This window comes from Musa acuminata, chromosome BXJ2-7 (assembly GCF_036884655.1).
Source record: "Musa acuminata AAA Group cultivar baxijiao chromosome BXJ2-7, Cavendish_Baxijiao_AAA, whole genome shotgun sequence".
Classification (NCBI taxonomy): Eukaryota; Viridiplantae; Streptophyta; class Magnoliopsida; order Zingiberales; family Musaceae; genus Musa; species Musa acuminata.
The window spans coordinates 22,592,729-22,611,263 of NC_088344.1; the positions used below are offsets into that span (position 1 = coordinate 22,592,729).

Below are 18,535 nucleotides of genomic sequence, written 5' to 3' on the forward strand. Positions count from 1 at the left end.
CTTTATTATTTTTAAAGGAATTTTCAATAGAAAAATGAGGATACCGACGTCGTTGGTGGTGTTAAATCTTTCTTTAAACATTTGAAATTATTTTATCTTGCTTTTATCAGTGAGGTGTTTGTGCTCTGTCGTCAACAAAAGGTTTGCGTTGTAATTTGATCGAACCTGATCGGGTTGCAGCGTGTTTGCAAGGGATCAAATCTACATTCACATAGACTCGTACGAACATCGACCTCAAATGGTTCGTTGAGAAAAGAGAAGAAGACGCACCGCGGGTGGGGAAGAAGACGCACTACGATGGTGCACGACCCAAATGGTTCGTTGAGAAAAGAGAAGAAGACGCACTGCGATGAAGAAAAGAGAAGAAGACGCACTGCGATGGTGCACGAACCGCGCCAGGCGCTGAGGCTTCACGGCCCCGACGAGGTTAACTTCCTCGTCCACCTCTTCTGGCCTGAGCTCCACCAGCGTCGCCGCCATGTGAGCTCTCCTGCCCCCGTACTTCCCCTCCCAGTTTCCTGTTTCTTCCTGATTTCTTGTCCTTTTGCCTCTTTGGTTTCGGGTTGGGGCTTTGGGAGGGGTTTCCGCCAGGATTTCTGCTTTTTACGCTGAATTTTGTTTCTGGGATATAGTGAACCATCAGAAGATTTGTGGGTGTGGGGGTCGGGGTCGACGATCTTGGGATCGTTGCAAAACTTGATCATTGTGCTATCACAGTGGTCCGATAATAGAACTAGGTTTTGTGTGGTATTGGCGACGGTTTGGCAGCTGATTTCAGGTTCGACTGCGTGTTTGAATATTTCCATTTTTAGATCGTGGCGTTCTATATGAGACTTCGGAAAATTAGGGCAACTTAATTGAGATCGTTCTGTTGTAGATCTGATAAAAGATACCTTACTCAGCTTTACCGAGTTAATCCTGTGGTTTGTTTGCAGTGAAAGGTCATATGAAGCTGAGAGGTAACTTGCTGCATTGGTGGCATCCAATGCTTCAGCTCCTCTGTCTTTAAGTTGATCGTTTGATGTGCTTCTTGACTTTTAGCACTTGTCGATGGAGTTTGTCTCCCATTTCTTGAAATGAGATGGTATTGCTTGTTTTTTCTGGGCAAATGTTCTACTATCTTGGAGAGCTTAATGACTCACCGTCTTATGCCCTTCGTGCTGGACCCCTTAGGTATAAAATTCTACTACTAACTTGGAGAGCTTGATTGTCAGAAGATGGATTATGCTCATACCCTCTTAGGTATAAGATTGTGTTCACAGTGATTTGCATTTCTTTTCCAAGTTTTATCAGCTCTAATGTATATATTTGTATTTGTTTTACCCAATGCACTACATGAATATGCCAGCCTCACGTCTAAAGCAGTCAAAGTGAGGAGGAGTCAGATGGATCCTAGGTTGGAAGTTACAGTGGAAAGGATGCTAGACAAGTACGTAAGGATACTTTTATTAATTTGAAAATCAATTATGTAGAGCTATACATTTTTCCTATAATTTCGCAAATATTTTAGATATTTATTGCAACAAATTAGCAACTACCTAACTCTATCTCCACCTCAGATGTTCGTCCATTGGTTGCTCCATCTAAATAACTGATAGTGTCATCCTGTCCATCGCAGATCATTTCATTTTGCCACTCAAGCAAGCAATTCATGTCCAATTATATTAGTGAATTATGCTTTGTGATTGATATAGGGGACTCAATCCAATGAATGGTACTCAATCCATTATGGGCCCTTATCTCGTCACGTGGAGCACAACCACCGCGTCATGGACAACAAAATTTGCACAAGTCGTGTGGCACCCTTACAATAACCGTCCACAAAGGGTTAGTCTAAATTCGACCTTGCACAAGTCCCAAAGGACCTATAAAAGAGAAAATTGATTAGTTTCAAAAGTGAGGGGCGAACAAGTTTTGATGTCTCGAACAAAAGCCCAACACTCGAGCAATTTAGCAAATAGTTTGACAACAAAGGAGAATAGGACTTTTGAACAGTAAAAAGATAGCCAGAAGCTTGGAAGTTCCAAACTGATCACCAACACTGTCCCAAAGCCCCATCCAACCCTATTCCATCAGGGTTCTAGGGATCCAACCTTGTTCCATGGTGTTCTAGGGTGCCAAGATGATTGATGTTGTGTGTTACTCGACTGCCTCAAAGAAACCAGCATGTGGCATACGAAAACAGGGTTGTTTTGGCCCATTTTGACTTTGTTCATCAAGTGGTTATTGTGCAATCTTACAAACAATCTTAGCTTGCTAAAACTAAGGGAAAACACAAAAACCAAGCAAAACCTAAGGCCAAAGAGCTGTACAATAAATCAAATCGAAAAACAATAAACGTTTGTTGACAAAAGTGTTGCTGGTGTGTGGTGTCTATCTATGACAACATTGAGATCTTGCAACCTTACCAACACTAGCATATCCCGTTTCAACTTATTCCCATACATTATACTAATAGGATGAGTCAATCATTTTAAGCTAAATGGCTATAAACATAATAAAATAAACTACACTTTGTATATGATACAAAAGACTCAATTTAAAGATGGCTTCACATCATGATGAGCCTGTAGCTTCTCTTATGGAGAGCATTTTCGACTTGGATGAGTCACCTTAACCATATATCACCATGACAACGAAACTTACTAGAAAAACATATTTCAAAGTGAATAAAATTTATATCTTATATCAATGTTCTTAATCTCGTACCATACCGGTGTACCAAGCTTTGCTCGGTATGGTACGGTACGGTGTATCAAGCGGTATGCCAGGGCGTACCGAGTGATACGACTTAGATAGGCATAAAACCCTTCGAAAATACCTGAAAAATAGAAAAAAAATTAGGATAGAGTTTTTAAGTTAGAAATAAATATACATTTAGCAAGACTAATGTAAATTAGGTAAGAATAGTGTCACATATTTTTTTTGAGTTTTGAGGAGTAGCCTAGTGCAAGGTTCACAATTTCGGTTCGTTTCGGATTGTCATTCCATTAATATTGAATTATCTATAGAAAAATTATTTGAATTGTTAGATTATTTTGTATACAATTTAACTTTTTAAATTCAAATGAATTAAGTAAACACATATGTAGATATATCTGATTTTATCACTAAAACAAACAACGGGCCTCCACGTGTGGTGGATGAGGTCCTCGATCCTATATATCTGTATATCAACATGATATGTTTGTCGGACCCAATCCTAAAATTGATCCCACGACATAATGTATTGATGCACTATATGCCATCGGTGCATCAGTCCACAAATCATTGCTTTGTTGAGTTTAGGAGAGTGAAAATGTGAGAAAAAATGAGTTTGAGGGAGTTTAAGAGAGTGTGAGAGTGAAATGGATTGAAATAACGAGGAGGAAAGGGTTTAAAAACCCTTAAGGAGGCACTGTTACCATTTGATAACGGTTGGTTTCGACTGTTACCACCCGGTATAGCCCTGTATCCCCCAATATAAGGCCAAATGCCTAATACCGCCCAGTAGCGAGCGGTCCGCGTGTCGATCTATTGGCGGACCGATATGTACTGCCTGTACTGGGCGGTACGTTATGGTATTGCAAACATTGTCTTATATTTGATCCAACTCTAAATAAACTTAATACTTTAACACTATAGTTGGATCCATGTTAAATAATGGAAGCAACTAACTCCAAAATAAGTTGTATCCATTGCTTGAGTGTGAAACCAAACCCACTAGACCACATATTGAGCTGGATTCAACTCTGTTCGATCACGGGTAGGGTTACAAAAACTAAAGTTCATACAATATCAACGAGGCTGGACAAGGTAACTCAAGTGACTTGCCTGGACACAAGAGATGACCCTTGCATGTGTTCATCGTAATCTAGCTTGTGTGTCGAAGATTAGCTTATGTGTCAAGGATTTGTGCTTGGACTAGCCTATCAACTTCGAGTGGCTTGAGCCTAAAATGACCTAGCCTACTCTAGATGCCTAAACTTGGATTAGCTTGTCTAATGCACTAAAAACCCATATTGAGGTTTATCTGGTTAGTATGCTTATTCAACCTAATACTACTTCAACCTATCTTGGGTAGGCTGCTGAAGCCTTCACATTGGCTCACACACTAAGTCCAAAGTAGGATGTGACCCAAAAATTTGCTGCTCAAGTGTCGACATCAGGTGTTAAGTGAGTCGATGATCCATCCTTAGACATATAACCGAATCTCCATTTAGCCTGGTGTGACTCGGGTGTTCCAGGGTGGAGAGACAATTGAGATTTTTACCATGAGGTTGTCAACTAGAAATCAAGCTGTGCCATGTGAAAATAGAGCTGTTTTGAGCATTTTTCCCTACACGTGTCGCTCAACCTACAATGCTTGTGTATTTTACAAAATATAAAACAAAAAATAGAGATGCTGCTTCGAGCAAAATAGGATTGCCAACTGCTAAACAACTTGTACAAGATGCTTAGGGGAAAGCAACCGAAAATATCGAAAGCCATCAACAAAATATGGGGTTCACATCACCTCTTTTTTCGAAGATGATGGGAACAAACTACCTTCGATAGAAACGAACACCATTGGTAGCTACTATCTACAGAAAAAGAGAAATTGACATTTGGTTTCGCCCATTTTTTCAAAAGTTGAGAATACTAAGGTTACTTGACTTCGGTTGCCTTCTCGAGAGTTGTACTCTATGCATCAAGTTGATTATCAATTTTCACTTGTGCTTTGCTCACACTTTCGGCATTTTTTGGAACAATAGAAGTTTTGCACTTCTTTTATATAATTGGTTATTGGACTTCACATTTTTTTTGCTATCGTACTTCTGGAATACAAGAAGTATCACCTTGGAAAAAGCAAAGTTTTGCCCTAATTGGAGCAATTTCTTAATATATCTATAGACCTCTACGGTTGTACAACCTTCTTCATATGCTATTTCATTCCTTTATCGGTCGCTATCGCTTTGACTCGAAGTCCCCTACTTTTGGTAATCTTGATAAGAACTTCGACATAGACTTTATGAAGTTGTTAGGCCATTGCCCATTTGTCTTATCATTGGTATGTGGAGTCTGTCACTGCAATTTGCATTCTCCAACGCCTTAGCCCCCTTTGCGATGAACACATTCTCCCTTCATGGGAGTAAGTTGCTACCCTAAAGTCCCACCTCTATGGTACCATGATGCACCTTCATGCTCATGGCCTTACTATTCATGACGCTCTGACCCACTGAAGCCAGCCCACTCTTGCCTGCTTAGTTAAATCTTTTTGGGCTCACGTTCGTGAGTCCTCTTTGCTCGAATGCAAGTGTGTTTCACCTCTGTTGTCGCTCAATGCCTATTGGTTTCGTGCATTGTCAATGGGTACACTTCCTCCTTCCTCCACCTCTTCCTCTTCTTCCTTCCTCTTCCTTCACCGCCCCTTCCTCTTCAAAACATCAGTACGTACCGGTGTAACATGTGTTTGGTACCAAATGGTCCATATCAGTTTCACCGATATGGGTCGGGTATTTGAAACAACGATCGTTGCCGCAAACTATTCCACTGTGATCCGTAAACTGTTCCACTACCAATATGGGTCAGATTTTGGGACTCTGCCTCTAACATAATCTCTACTACGCATTGCTTCTCTTACGACAATTCGGATGGTAGCACAGTGACGTATTGTTTGAAAGCATCCATCTTGGTGTCCTTTTAACCACACCAAGGCCTTCCAGCTCTAACTTCACCTCTACAAGTTGAGCCAACTCTCGCCTCGGTGTTGCTATGAATTGCATCTTGATCATGTGTGTTTCCTGAAGCTCCCTTTGACTCCGGCTCCTTGCGAGATGAGTTTTGTTCTATCAAAATGAGGAAACTGAGAAACAACATGGTTCTGCACTTGCCTCTCTATCTAAAGAAAACACAACAAAGTTGGTGTTTTCGTTCCATGTTCCTTCTTCTAAATTAACTCACTTCATACGGCTCAAGCCCCTTGGTCTATATTGAGATGATGGTGGCCCTCACATCAGGCATTGCATGAGCCAACCCTCTATTGAGCTCGATGTTCTCGTTGGCTCGATGTGTGCCTTCATCTTTAGTGTTGTCTTTGATTGCTCCCCCACTTGATCTCACATTGTGTCAATCAACCATCACCTTATGTGGGATCTTATGATGACTCCTCGCCTCTTGCTCAATTTTGGCCTTCTTCAAGCTTTACAGAGCATTCGTCTTTGCTACCCTTGTCCTTTGACTTGGCAGAGACAACCAAAAAGCTGAGTAGGCTTGCCTTTTGAAGGCATCACCTTTTTCATGGGTGGTTCATTACACAAGAACCATTGGTCAGAAAAATAGGACATATCATCCGAAAACTTGTCCATTGGAGAAACTTTCCTCTTTGTGGAATTAATTTATATAAAACAAAAAGATTTCATGCTCTACGACATTGAGTTTTGGTCGTCTTGTGATGGCAACAAATAGTCCATTGTCTGCACACAAAGCCTTTGCATGGTTCTTGAATTCTTTTGAGTCGTCAAAACCCTTGCCCATGTGAGTCCTTGCACAGACTCTTTTGGTCATCAATCAACCATTTGCCTAATTACAACACTGTTAGCCAAGTTCTCTCACTTGCATCAAGCATCATCAAGTTAGGGTGCTTGCATCAAACATCATCAATTAACCTGACGACGTTGAGTTGTAGCTGGTGTTCCCCTTTAGTTGATAGTTACTATTCTTTATGTGCTGAGCGGTGAGAACTGAGAAAATCATTTCATTTTAAGATTTGACAAGATGGCAATGGAATAATACAATCTTGGTTGGAGAACATTGATGACTAGACCATACAGGTTTCTCGAACTATTTCCCGACTGTTTATCAACATGCAGCATATGTTAGTGATCTTTTAGAGTAAAGCCTATTTTATGAGGGACTCAGAATTGTTATGGCAGAGTTTTGTGTTTTTTCGTACTTCTACTGGAATCTTATAGGGTTGAAAGGATCTTTTCTAGGAAATTAATATATTGTGTCAAACTTCTTTGCTTAATTTGTAGTTCAGGATATTTTCCTATTAAATTGCATTTAGATGTAGATTTGGCCATTTAATAAATAAACTGGAGATGTAAATGCTATGGTTGGAATGGGAAATGCAAAATGCTGATTTGTTTGAGTTGCCATAGTCTATGATGACGTAAAGCTTTGCACATTGATCCGTCTTAGGCCAGACAGAGTTTGGTTAGACCTTATGTGATCAAATGAACTAATACTCAAATATCTTGTTGCTTATAAAAAATATTGAAATAGGTGTAACACTGATCCAATGGGCAAGGGTTGATAGAACTAAGGTCCCGGTAGTATCTTTTGTATACCTACCATGTTCACCATGGTGCAACTAAAATTGACGGTAAAAGGGCAGTGTGTTTGATTCAAATAAAAAAACTGGCCCAATTACTTTCTTTAGCAACTCGCTAGATCAGTATGGTATCAAGATACCAAACGTATACTGACCTGTACGGCTGTACCACTTGAAATCACTGGAAAAATAATAAGAAAGCAGTATAGTGTACTATGCTATATGGTCGTGTTAGTTCATGGTCAGACTATGAAATATTGACTGATACATATCAATCCAACTTGTACTCTAAACCGAGTTCAAAGATTTTTTCATGAAATCCATAGTGGATAGGACATTTGTTAACTAAAATTACATAAATATGGATTTCTGCTTTATAATCAATTAGAGGAGATGAAAAGAGAAGAGAAAAACTTGAAAATATTTGTCCTCCTTATCATTCACAGGTGGGGATGAGTCTGTTAGATAACCTCGTAACACTATAATCGACCCTAGAGGGCCTAGGAAAGGAAATCGTGATCATTTTTTTAAGGAGGGTGGTGGTGGTGACATGTGGTGTGTTCATTGTGATTATGATAGTAGCGATGACAATGATACCTTGTGGTGGTGGCAGTGGTATTTGCAGTTTTGGTGGGTGTCTCAGTCAGAAAGGGTTTTATTGAGACTTCTTTTGTAAGGCATAAAACCATTTACTTCTGTCAGACCAGTTTGGCATGAAGTATGTTGAAATTCTTAGTGGAATCTCATAAGCTGCATTTCAGCTTGTGCATTCATGTGCATTTTGTTATAAATATATATGCTTATACAAACACTTGTGCGGACATAGATAAAACTAAAAGTCTAAAACTCTGTTTTGGATGTCATGATTGGTGTTGCCTGAACACAAAAACTTTGATGCATTGAATAATTAGTCTTCACATCTGGTTTAAGTTTGCATGATAATATAGTGGTCAAAGTAATCTGTGATGAATGACCTGTTCTTTTTATTTTGTTATTACAGGTTCTTCGCCTGGTTGTTAAAACATATCAAAGACTGCCTTCTTCTGATTATCTAAGCATTTGCCAATATCTCATGTTTTTTGACTAAACCCTAAACTATTGCAACCATTTTTGAGAAGCTACTATCAGGGGGGAAGGTACTTAGCTTTGTCATTTTCTTTGAGCTTTTCGCCAATGCTGACAATAGCTTTGTTTTTTGTTTGTAGGGTGATGCACTTCTTGCATATCAGATTGCCTTTGTTCTTATGGAAAACAAAGATCAAGCCTTTCTATTAAATCTGATAGGCTTGAAATCCCAAGCTATAGATCATATGAACCATGATCAGGGATCTACTGCACCAACTTCAATGAAAGGGAATGCACTGCAGACAGTGAAGTTGCTGCGTTTAAGGATGTTCACATGACAGAAGAATCTCATACTGCCAACGGGACTGCACAAGATATCAATCAAATTGACGCCACATATAATGAGAGTTTTGCAAATATAAAAGGAATTTTGTCAGGAGAGACAACAATTCATTTGACTTCACAATTTTTATATAGTCACAATAGGTGAGTCAGAAGAGCTTTCATCATTCACAAGGCTTATGTGTACCCTTGTTGCTTAGCATTCATGCATGACATATTTGATACTACTGTCTTGCAATTTTAGGTTAGTCCTTTTGATTCTTAAGATGATAAAGCAATTGATGGAAATGTGAGATACTGTCTGCCATAGTGCAACAATATGCGCCAATGCAATAACATGCTGGAATATCTGTTGATACCTCTTTTTGGATAAAATCTGATATGAATACAATTTAAGGTATGCCAATGAAGTTTTCATTCTTCTGTGTGATCTATATTTACTGATACAATTTTATTGTTTCTTACAAAACCAGTGTGATTGTAAATCATTGTTGGCCAGTTACTTTTCCTTTTTTTTTGTGCATATTGCTTTATGCTTTCAACTCTCCCAATTCTTTTTGTTACTCCACAGGAATGGCTTAGTAGGGTGACAAACTGGGCTAAGTTCAGTGCTACCACCGGACTAGGAGTCATCGACAGAGGCCATCTGCAGCCAGGCAGGCCTTTGAGGGCACCTACCCATGTGCCCACCTTAAAGTGGTTCTATTGGCGATAGCAATCCTTACTTGGAAGCTGATGGCCTTTATGCTCTAGCCAACCATGGAGAAGGCATCAACCAAATGATTCGTGAAAGCTGGTGAGAATACTAATGCTTAGCTGCTCTTTCTATTTTGATAAAACTTTGCGAAGGAGAAGGGAACTAGAATTTTAGGTTGGGAATCATGTCTTCTTGAAGATATCTTTGACAAAAGGTGTTATGAGAGGGCAGAATGGTAATTTAGTCCTAGAAATATAGGTCCTCTTGGAATCTTACAAATGTTTGGATTAGTGGCTTATAGAGTGGCCTTGCCCCAACACTTTCAATGGATGGTTTCGAAGTATATTGTAGATCCATTAAATGTCCTCTCACGCTAAACAGTCGTAAGAAGATGTCGCCTTTTTGGAACAATCAATGGTGATTTTGGAAAGAAAGGAGTGTGTTGTATGAAATAAAGTAAATACCTTTAGTGAAAGTATACTAAAACAACATACAGAGAATGAAGACACTTGTTAAAGAGAAGAGGATGTTGAAAAAGTATCCAAATCTTTTTTGTTAAGGTAAATTGAATTAGATGATCAAATTCCAAAGTGTGGGGATGTAATTGCCTTAATTTTTTTTCTAAATTAAAAAATAAAAATGGTACCCACTTTAGAATTATCATTTATTTCCTAATATTTCATATCCTTATAAGGAACATGTTTCAACATTTAATATCTATTTTCTACTTTTAAATACCCTAATAAAGGAAAATATATTTGATTTTTATTTTAAAATAAAAGAAATTGGTATGGAAATAAACCTCCTCGTATCAAGGGAGATCCTCCCTCATATCCTATATAAACCTAAGCAGGCTCCTCCCTTTTCACCATAACATTAGCTGAAGAGGAGCTCGATTGCGAGGGAGGTTAGGTGGACGTCATAACTCTTTAAATAGTTGTTGGTTCTTCAGTTTTTTTTGTTTGAAGTTTTCGAATAATCAATGTTATAGTTGTTTAACATTTTATAAAATTATGATGTTTATTAATTTTAGAATAGAAATAGTCCATTAAATCCATGTTTATTAAGATGATTGTTGTATCGCCTGAAACGGTATGAAATTGGCTCTACGTACACGTCCGATGACTGATTGAGATGCAAAACAACCAACTCGTTTCGGTCGATACACAAGAAATGTGGGGCGTAATGGTTGGTTCACCTCACATTTCATTTGATACAATCGAAATCCAATCATTAACGGTCGGAACCGGTTGGTGAGGGTTATATTTCGATCGTACTGTGCTGAATTTGATTCACACTGGTTCCCAACGATCAAATTGATCGTTGGGGGTTGTTTTAGGCTTATAAAAAGCCCTTCCTTTCCCTTCTTTCGCTTACTCTCATTCTCACTCTTTCATACTCTCGTTAGGTTTGTTTAATCTCCTTAATCGATAGTTATCTGAAAAAAAGAGGCATTGGGACTTGAGATCTAGTGGAATTTGTCTATCATTGATGGTATTTAGCTTCTCTCTATGTTTTGTTTATCATTTCATGTCATTAATATCAATAATATTGACAAATCTTGATTCATTAGAGATTAATGATTAATTAAGACCTATTTAGAGGTATTTAAGAAAATTTAGTTTAGATTGACAGTAGTAACTCTCTTTGACGGAGGATCATGCAATAAAGTTTGTTGTTGATGTATTCTGAAAGATAAGAATTTTAATTTTTTATCCTTACAGTCTATAATTCTTATTCATTTATGGCTTAGATATACTTTAATTTTATTTTAATTTAGTTTATATGTGAAAAAATTAGGACTAAAATCCTGAAATAGTTTTTTTTTTTAAATTTTGGCTGATTTTTCAGTCATTTTGTTAGGTTATGTGTACAGACTAATGTACCAACATGGTACACTGGTAGCCACCACTATATATGTCTGGTGGATCGATACTAGTCATCAGTACAAGACAATGGTTCATGCATATATCTAGATTCTAGTGTTGCTAATGTTAATTTAATTAGTTTGAAATTTTATATCGTGATGTAGAAAAAATGTACATACCTTAGTTGTTGCCTATGTCTTCAAACAATATTTGATTATGTTACATGATAAATTATATTATTTGTTGATGTTAATTTAATTGTTTTAAGATTTTATATCACGATGTAAGGATTAGGAAATCATGTTTGATGATTTTCTTGTCTTCAAACTATATGTAATAATGTTCATCTCTTCATTGGATTATCTTGACAAGAAAAAGTATGAATTTTTTATATAAAAAATTCAGATGTAGTTGGTTTCTCCTAATGCAGTTGGAGACGTTGGTGCTTCTTTTCCCACCAGCATGTATAACTCTCAAGCACAACCAGACTATTATGGAGGTTAGTATGTATTTCAAGATTTTTCTAACAAAAACATGTTTCATGAGTAACATATTTCGGCCAAGGTTTGTAGAGCTTTCTTCTTTTTGTAAAACATCGTCAAACTAAAATGCCTGATTAGGATAATCATTAGCTGACTTTTGTGTCTTTCTGTTGGAGACTATAAGTTGAACACACTCCACATTGTGCACTGAAATTTTGCTTTTTAAATCTAAATTTTGTCCATTGTTGTTTCGTTCTACTTTTTACCCTACATAAAGGGATAGTATAAGTGCAACTATTGAGAAGATATGTTTGTCTTGAGGACCTAGTTGTGTTAAATATTTGAAGAGAGCATATAGAAAACTTTCATGCATGTTATGATCACAAAGTGGCACATGTACATTTTGCATTTGTAGTCTCTACTCTAGACTGATTTGATTTTGTATATGTGCGCCTAATGTATATTCTTCTCACTGTTGGTCCTATGCCCTGAGAGAAGTATTGTGTTATGTACGTCACGCATAATTGCAAATGTAAGCACCAATACCATCATAAATACATGTTGTAGCATCACTATTATGAGGATATTGCCCTAGACAAGCCTGAAGGACACAAAGAAATGCATGTAACTGAATTCGTATAGGTGGAAACATTGCTTTATCACTCTGTCTACTTTATTGTTCTTGTCCTTATTGTCCTACTACCTAAGACGTATCTCTCTTTCTCTCTCTCTCGTGCTCCTTAAATACATATGCATGTTATTGTGCTACTATTTATCTAATCTAAAATGAAAACACAATAACTAATCAAGAGGATAAGCAGTATCATCTTTTTCTATTATGTCATTTCCCTTAATTCTTTTTATCTAATTAATGTCATTGGTTGTTGATTTTGACTCTAAGATTGGAAATTCATTTCTTTCCTCATAGGATATGAGAACTACACTCAACAAATTGACACTGAAGTTGCCAATGTAGTTGGAGACGTGGGTGCTTCTTTTCCCACTAGCATGTATAACCCACAGGCACAAACATACTATTATGGAGGTTAGTATGTCTTTCAAGATTTTCCTAACAAAAACATGTTACATGAGAGCTTTCTTCTTTTTTGAAAACATCGTCAAACTAAAATGCCTGATTAGGATAGTCATTAGCTGATTATTTGGATCCTTATGTTGGAGACTGTTAGTTGAACATACTCCATATTGTGCACTGAACTGTTTTGCTTTTGAAATCTAAATTTTGTTTGTTGATGTTTCGTTGTACTTTTTATCCTGCATAAAGGGATGGTAGGTATAACTGCTACTCTTGAGAAGATGTGTTTGTCTTGCGGACCTTAGTCTATAGTGCTAAATCTTTATAGGGAGCATATAAAAAACTTTCCTGCATGTTCAAACTTGCACAATGTACATTTTAAATTTGTAGTCTGTATGACACTGATTTGATTCTGCATATTGTGCATTTAATGTTATATCCTTCTGACAATTGGTCCTATGCCTAGAGAGAAGTATTGTGTAATATATGATTGTATGTGGCACATAGTCACAAATATAAACACCGATGCCGCCATCAAACATGTTGTAGCATCCTATTATGAGGATATTGCCCTAAACAAGCCTGAAGAACATGAAGAAAAGCATATAACTGAATTGGAATATTGCTTTATCACTCCGTCTACTTTATTGTTCTTCTCCTTATTTTTCTACCACCTAAGACCTACCTCTCTATGCTGCTCCTTTACTACATATGCATGTTATTGCACTACTATTTTTCTAATATAAAATGAAAACACAATAACTAATAATTAAGCAATATTATCCTTTTCTATTATTTCATTTCTCTTGTTCTTCTTGCAATGAAGGCCCTGAAGGTGCTGATGCAGTTGGAAATGTGGGTGCTTCATTTCCCGCCAACATGTATAACCCTCAGGCACAACCGTACCATTATGGAGGTTAGTATATATTTCAAGATTTTCCTAACAAAAACATGTTACATGCAAGCTTTCTTCTTTTTGGAAAACATGGTCAAACTACAATGCCTTATTAGGATAATCATTAGCTGATTACTTGTATCTTTATGTTGGAGACTGTGAGTTGAACATACTCTACATTGTGCATTTTTTCTTTTTAAAGCTAAATTTTGTTTGTTGATTTTGTTTGTTGTACTTTTTACCCTCAGGCACATACTATAACCCTCAGGCACAACCACACTATCATGGAGGTTAGTATGTATTTCAAGATTTTCCTAACAAAAACATGTTACACGAGATCTTTCTTTTTTTTTGGAAAACATCGTCTAACTACAATGCCTTAATTAGGATAATCATTAGCTGATTACATTTATCTTTATGTTGGAGACTGTGAGTTGAACATACTCCACATTCTGCATTGAACTTTTTATATCTAAATTTTGTTCGTTGATATGTCATTGTACTTTTTACCCTTAGGCACATACAATAACCTTCATGCGCAACCATACTATGACGCTCAGGCACAACCGTACTATTATGGAGGTTAGTATGTATTTCAAGATTTTCTTAACAAAAACATGTTACATGAGATCTTTCTTCATTTTGGAAAACATCGTCAAACTACGATGCCTGATTAAGATAATCATTAGCTGATTACCTGTATCTTTATGTTGGATACTGTGAGTTGAACATACTCCATATTGTGCATTGAACTCATGCTTTTTAAATCTAAATTTTGTTCATTGATGTTTCGTGGTACTTTTTACCCTGCAAAATGGAATGATACAAGTGCAACTCTTGAGAAGATGCGTTTGTCTTGAGGACCTTAGTCTATAGTGTTAAGTCTTTGTAGAAAGCATATAAAAAACTATTCTGCATGTTTGAAGTGGCACAATGTATATTTTAAATATGTTGTTTGTATGACACTGATTTGATTCTGCATATATGCACATAATGTTATATTTTTCTATCATTTGGTCCTATGCCTAGAGAGAAGTATTGTGTTATGTATGTGAACCATAATCACAAATATAAACACCAATACCATCATCATACATGTTGTAGCATCACTATTCTGAGGATTTTGTCCTAAACAAACCTGAAGGACACAGAAAAACATCTAACTGAATTGGAATATTGCTTTATCACTACGTTTACTTTATTGTTCTCCTTATTTTTCTACTACCTAAGACCTATCTCTCTCTTTTTCTTGCTCCCTGAATGCATGTGCATGTTATTGCACTACTATTTTTCTAATCTAAAATGAAAACACAATAATTAATAATTAGGCTATGCCATTTTTACTATTATTTCATTTCTCTTCTTCTTGGAATGAAGGCACTGAAGGTGCTGATGCAGTTGGAAACGTGGGTGCTTCTTTTCCTGCCAACATGGATAACTCTCAGGCACAATCGTTCTATTATGGAGGTATGTATTTTAAGATTTTCCTAACAAAAACTTGTTCCATGAGTAACATATTTCAGCTGAGGTTTGCGGAGCTTTCTTCTTTTTGTAAAACATAGTCAAACTAAAATGCCTGATTAGCATAATCATTAGATGATTATTTGTTTCTTTATGTTGGAGACTACAAGTTGAACATACTCCACATTGTGCACTGAACTTTTTCTTTTTAAATCTAAATTCTGTTTGTTGATGTTTCGTTGTACTTTTTAGTTTTTACCCTACATAATGCGATGGTATATGCGCACCTCTTGAGAAGATGTGTTTGTCTTGAGAACCTTAGTCTATAGTGTTAAATCTTTGTAGGGAGAAGTATTGTGTTATGTGTGTGACACATAATCACAAATATGAACACCGATACCATCATATTACATGTTTTAGCATCACTATTCTGAGGATATTGCCCTAAACAAACCTGAAGGACACAAAGAAAAGCATGGAACTGAATTCATATAGTTTGGAACATTGCTTTATAATTGCTTCTACTTTATTGTTCTTGTCCTTTTAGTCCTACTACCAAAGATCTCTCTCTCTCTCTCTCTCTCTCGCTCTCTCTCTCTCTCTTTCTTCCTTCCCAAATAGATATGCATGTTTTTGTACTACTATTTTTCTAATTTAAAATGTTTTTGTACTACTATTTTTCTAATTTAAAATGAAAACACAATAATTAGTCAAGAGGATAAACAGTATCGACTATTTTATTATGTCAGTTTCCTTGTTGTGCTTTACTATTTAATATCATAGTTTGCTGATTTTGATTCTGAGATTGGGTAATTATATCTTCCTCCGTAGGATATGGGAATCCATCAGGTACGTTTGTAACATGCACTCAACATGTTGGCATTGAAGGTGCCAATGCAGTCGGAAATGTGAGTGGAACTGATACTCAACACGTTGGCATTGAAGGTGCCATTGCAGTTGGAAACGTGGGTGCTTCGTATCCGATCAGCATGTATAACCCTCAGGCACAAATGTCTGGATCCGCTGTATGTGTGAATATCTGCTATTCAGTTTCCTGTTTGAATGTTTTACTTCTCCGTTTCAGTTTTATAGTATTCAACTACTTGGTTTTTTAAGGCTGCCTACAGTGAGGAACGCCCACTGATATTCAACGCTGGAAATGGGTATGGTCCATATATGCCTAATGGACCCTATTATCCCAGTGCAATGCCTGCTTATGTTGGTGGAAATGTTCAGGTTTACTCCTCACTATCACCTCTCATTCTCAGGCCATCAGTTTTTTCCCCTCGTCATTGTTAAACATCACCAGCTGCTTCTGCACAGGGAGTGTCCTATCCCAGCACAGGGAACAACAACACAATTCGAGAAAGGGGAAATGCTTCATTCGGTCGTTCTAATGGCACTCGTGGGTTTCTTAGGAGGCAAAGCCGACGGCCATGGACCAACAGATCAAATAATCGAGCGATCCAACAGCATTCAGTAGCTGAGAGTGGTAGTGCCAACTGCTCCCTAGGGGTTGATCGTAAATTATACAATAGCCCGGAGTTTGTTACGGAGTATGATGATGGCAAAATTTTCATAATAAAATCTTACAGTGAGGCCAATGTTCATAAGAGCATCAAATATGGTGTTTGGTCCAGCACATCTGCTGGGAACAAAAAGTTAAATTCTGCTTATATAGAAGCACAAGAGAAAGGACATTCCTCCCCCATTTTCTTATTTTTCTCGGTAACTCATTATTTTTAAGCATGCTTTTAAAAGTTTTGGGTATTGAATTATACAATGTTGGAAGTTTAACACTGTTTTTGTGTTTTATTGTTACTCTTCTTACTGGGGCATATTCACATAGATTTTCTATAAATTGCTGACAATCATGTGCAGGTGAATGCAAGTGGACGTTTTTGTGGTGTAGCTGAGATGATTGGGCCTGTTGATTTTGAAAAGAGTGTGGATTATTGGAACAAGGACAAATGGACTGGTCAATTCCCAGTCAAGTGGCATATTGTGAAAGATGTTCCCAGTTTTAGGTTTCGTCATATTATTCTCGAGAACAATGATAATAAGCCTGTAACCAACAGCAGGGACACCCAGGAGGTATATCATGACTACTCGCCTCTCATCATCCATCTTATCGAAACTAATATTTTCCTTGCCAAACTAAGATGCCTTCTTAACTTGTCAAGAGGGGCTAAGACAAAAAGTAGTTTATCTGATCTATTATTACTTCAGTGAATGGTCTATATGCATGTTCATAGATGTGTGTTTCAAATTTCTCCATGAAGACACACTCGGATGCTTTCTTTTCGTCTTTTCTTTATTATTGCACTGAATGTACTCTCCTTTGCTTGCTTTCTTGGATTTTTTTCCTTCTACAACTTTCATCCAGTTTCTTTGTCTTATCATTTATTTCTTTATTTGTTTGCTTGGGACCAACCTAAATTTAGCAATTTTATTCTTTATTCTGGAGATAAAATTTCCAACTATAATTTCAACTGTTTTATTCAGCATTACTTTCTATATAATCCTTGCTCTCAATCACTTGTGAAGCATTAATTCCACTGGATGCGGTTGATCTGCTTTTGTTAACATGGTTTATTGATCATCCAAGAGTTATTGCAACTAGTATACTCGAGCAGATGACTTACCTGGGACATTGATTTGTCATTCTGTGCAATAACCTGCAGGTGAAGTTGGAGCAGGGTTTGGAGATGCTAAGCATTTTCAAAACGCACGAGTACAAGGAATCAATCCTTGATGCTTTTGAGTTCTACGATAAGCGGGAGGCTGCCTTAAGGCGAAGGAAGGCTCACCAGCAGGAGACGCGGACCACCACCCGAAACAAGATCTCGAAGCGCTTTGTTCAGGTTGTCAAGTTCAAAGGAGAAACAAGTAATGTAGGCATATCAACAGATAAAACTAGCAGCAGCAACGGCGTTGGTTCATCACCAACTCCTAAAGATGTCTGAAAGCCAGCCATGGTATCTGCGATAAAAAGTAGCTAGCAATGTCTTCCAGTAGTGTAGCATCTTCCTCCATATTACTCACTAGATCTGGAATCTGTGACGAGGATGAAGATGAACAAGAGTCTTTTTGTTCCAATTTTCCTGCCTCACCTCTTCATATGGTATATTGATCAAACACATGTTATCAATAAAGTGCTGTGTTATCTTTGTTCACCAACAGCCATCTTTTATTTGTTTTGTTTTCCCTTTGCTCGATGAAATTGCATCACATCATCTTTCAGATCCATCAACCTGGATGCCTGTTTTTGATGATTTACTTCAGATGCTTGCGGAGGGCGTTCTTTTGAGTGTGCTGCTGAGTTATTGAGTAGTAAAAAGTGTGACAGGCATGCCTGAAGCTATTCATACATACAGTAGGATCAACCATCCATTTCT

General features: G+C 37.3%; 1 protein-coding gene across 9 annotated transcripts; it reads left to right on the forward strand.

Moving 5' to 3' along the window:
* The first annotated feature begins 176 nt into the window (after positions 1-176).
* On the forward strand, positions 177-18,313 carry LOC135617372 (YTH domain-containing protein ECT3-like). Of its 9 annotated transcripts, XM_065117477.1 has the most exons (20): positions 178-480; positions 936-1,084; positions 1,174-1,242; positions 1,349-1,429; positions 8,295-8,430; positions 8,500-8,845; positions 8,946-9,098; positions 9,273-9,497; positions 11,697-11,765; positions 12,677-12,793; positions 13,608-13,697; positions 13,925-13,966; positions 14,193-14,258; positions 15,054-15,143; positions 15,969-15,986; positions 16,083-16,162; positions 16,254-16,373; positions 16,461-16,865; positions 17,019-17,231; positions 17,822-18,313. In XM_065117477.1, exons 9-20 carry the CDS (start codon positions 11,729-11,731, stop codon positions 18,101-18,103), a joined length of 1,560 nt encoding a protein of 519 aa, XP_064973549.1. In that variant the 5' UTR covers positions 178-480; positions 936-1,084; positions 1,174-1,242; positions 1,349-1,429; positions 8,295-8,430; positions 8,500-8,845; positions 8,946-9,098; positions 9,273-9,497; positions 11,697-11,728; the 3' UTR covers positions 18,104-18,313. The 9 variants fall into 9 exon arrangements, with proteins under 9 accessions (XP_064973541.1, XP_064973543.1, XP_064973546.1 ...); XM_065117469.1 differs by having other exon boundaries at positions 177-480; positions 15,969-16,162; XM_065117471.1 differs by having other exon boundaries at positions 177-480; positions 936-959; positions 15,969-16,162.
* The last annotated feature ends 222 nt before the right edge of the window (positions 18,314-18,535 follow it).

Coding starts and splice junctions, on each gene's coding strand:
- LOC135617372 (XM_065117469.1), top strand. CDS start 11,729: ATGTATAACTCTCAAGCACAACCAGACTATTATGGAG. Junction 13,698..13,924: donor ACAACCGTACCATTATGGAG/GTTAGTATATAT, acceptor TTTTACCCTCAG/GCACATACTATAACCCTCAG. Junction 17,232..17,821: donor ACAGCAGGGACACCCAGGAG/GTATATCATGAC, acceptor AATAACCTGCAG/GTGAAGTTGGAGCAGGGTTT.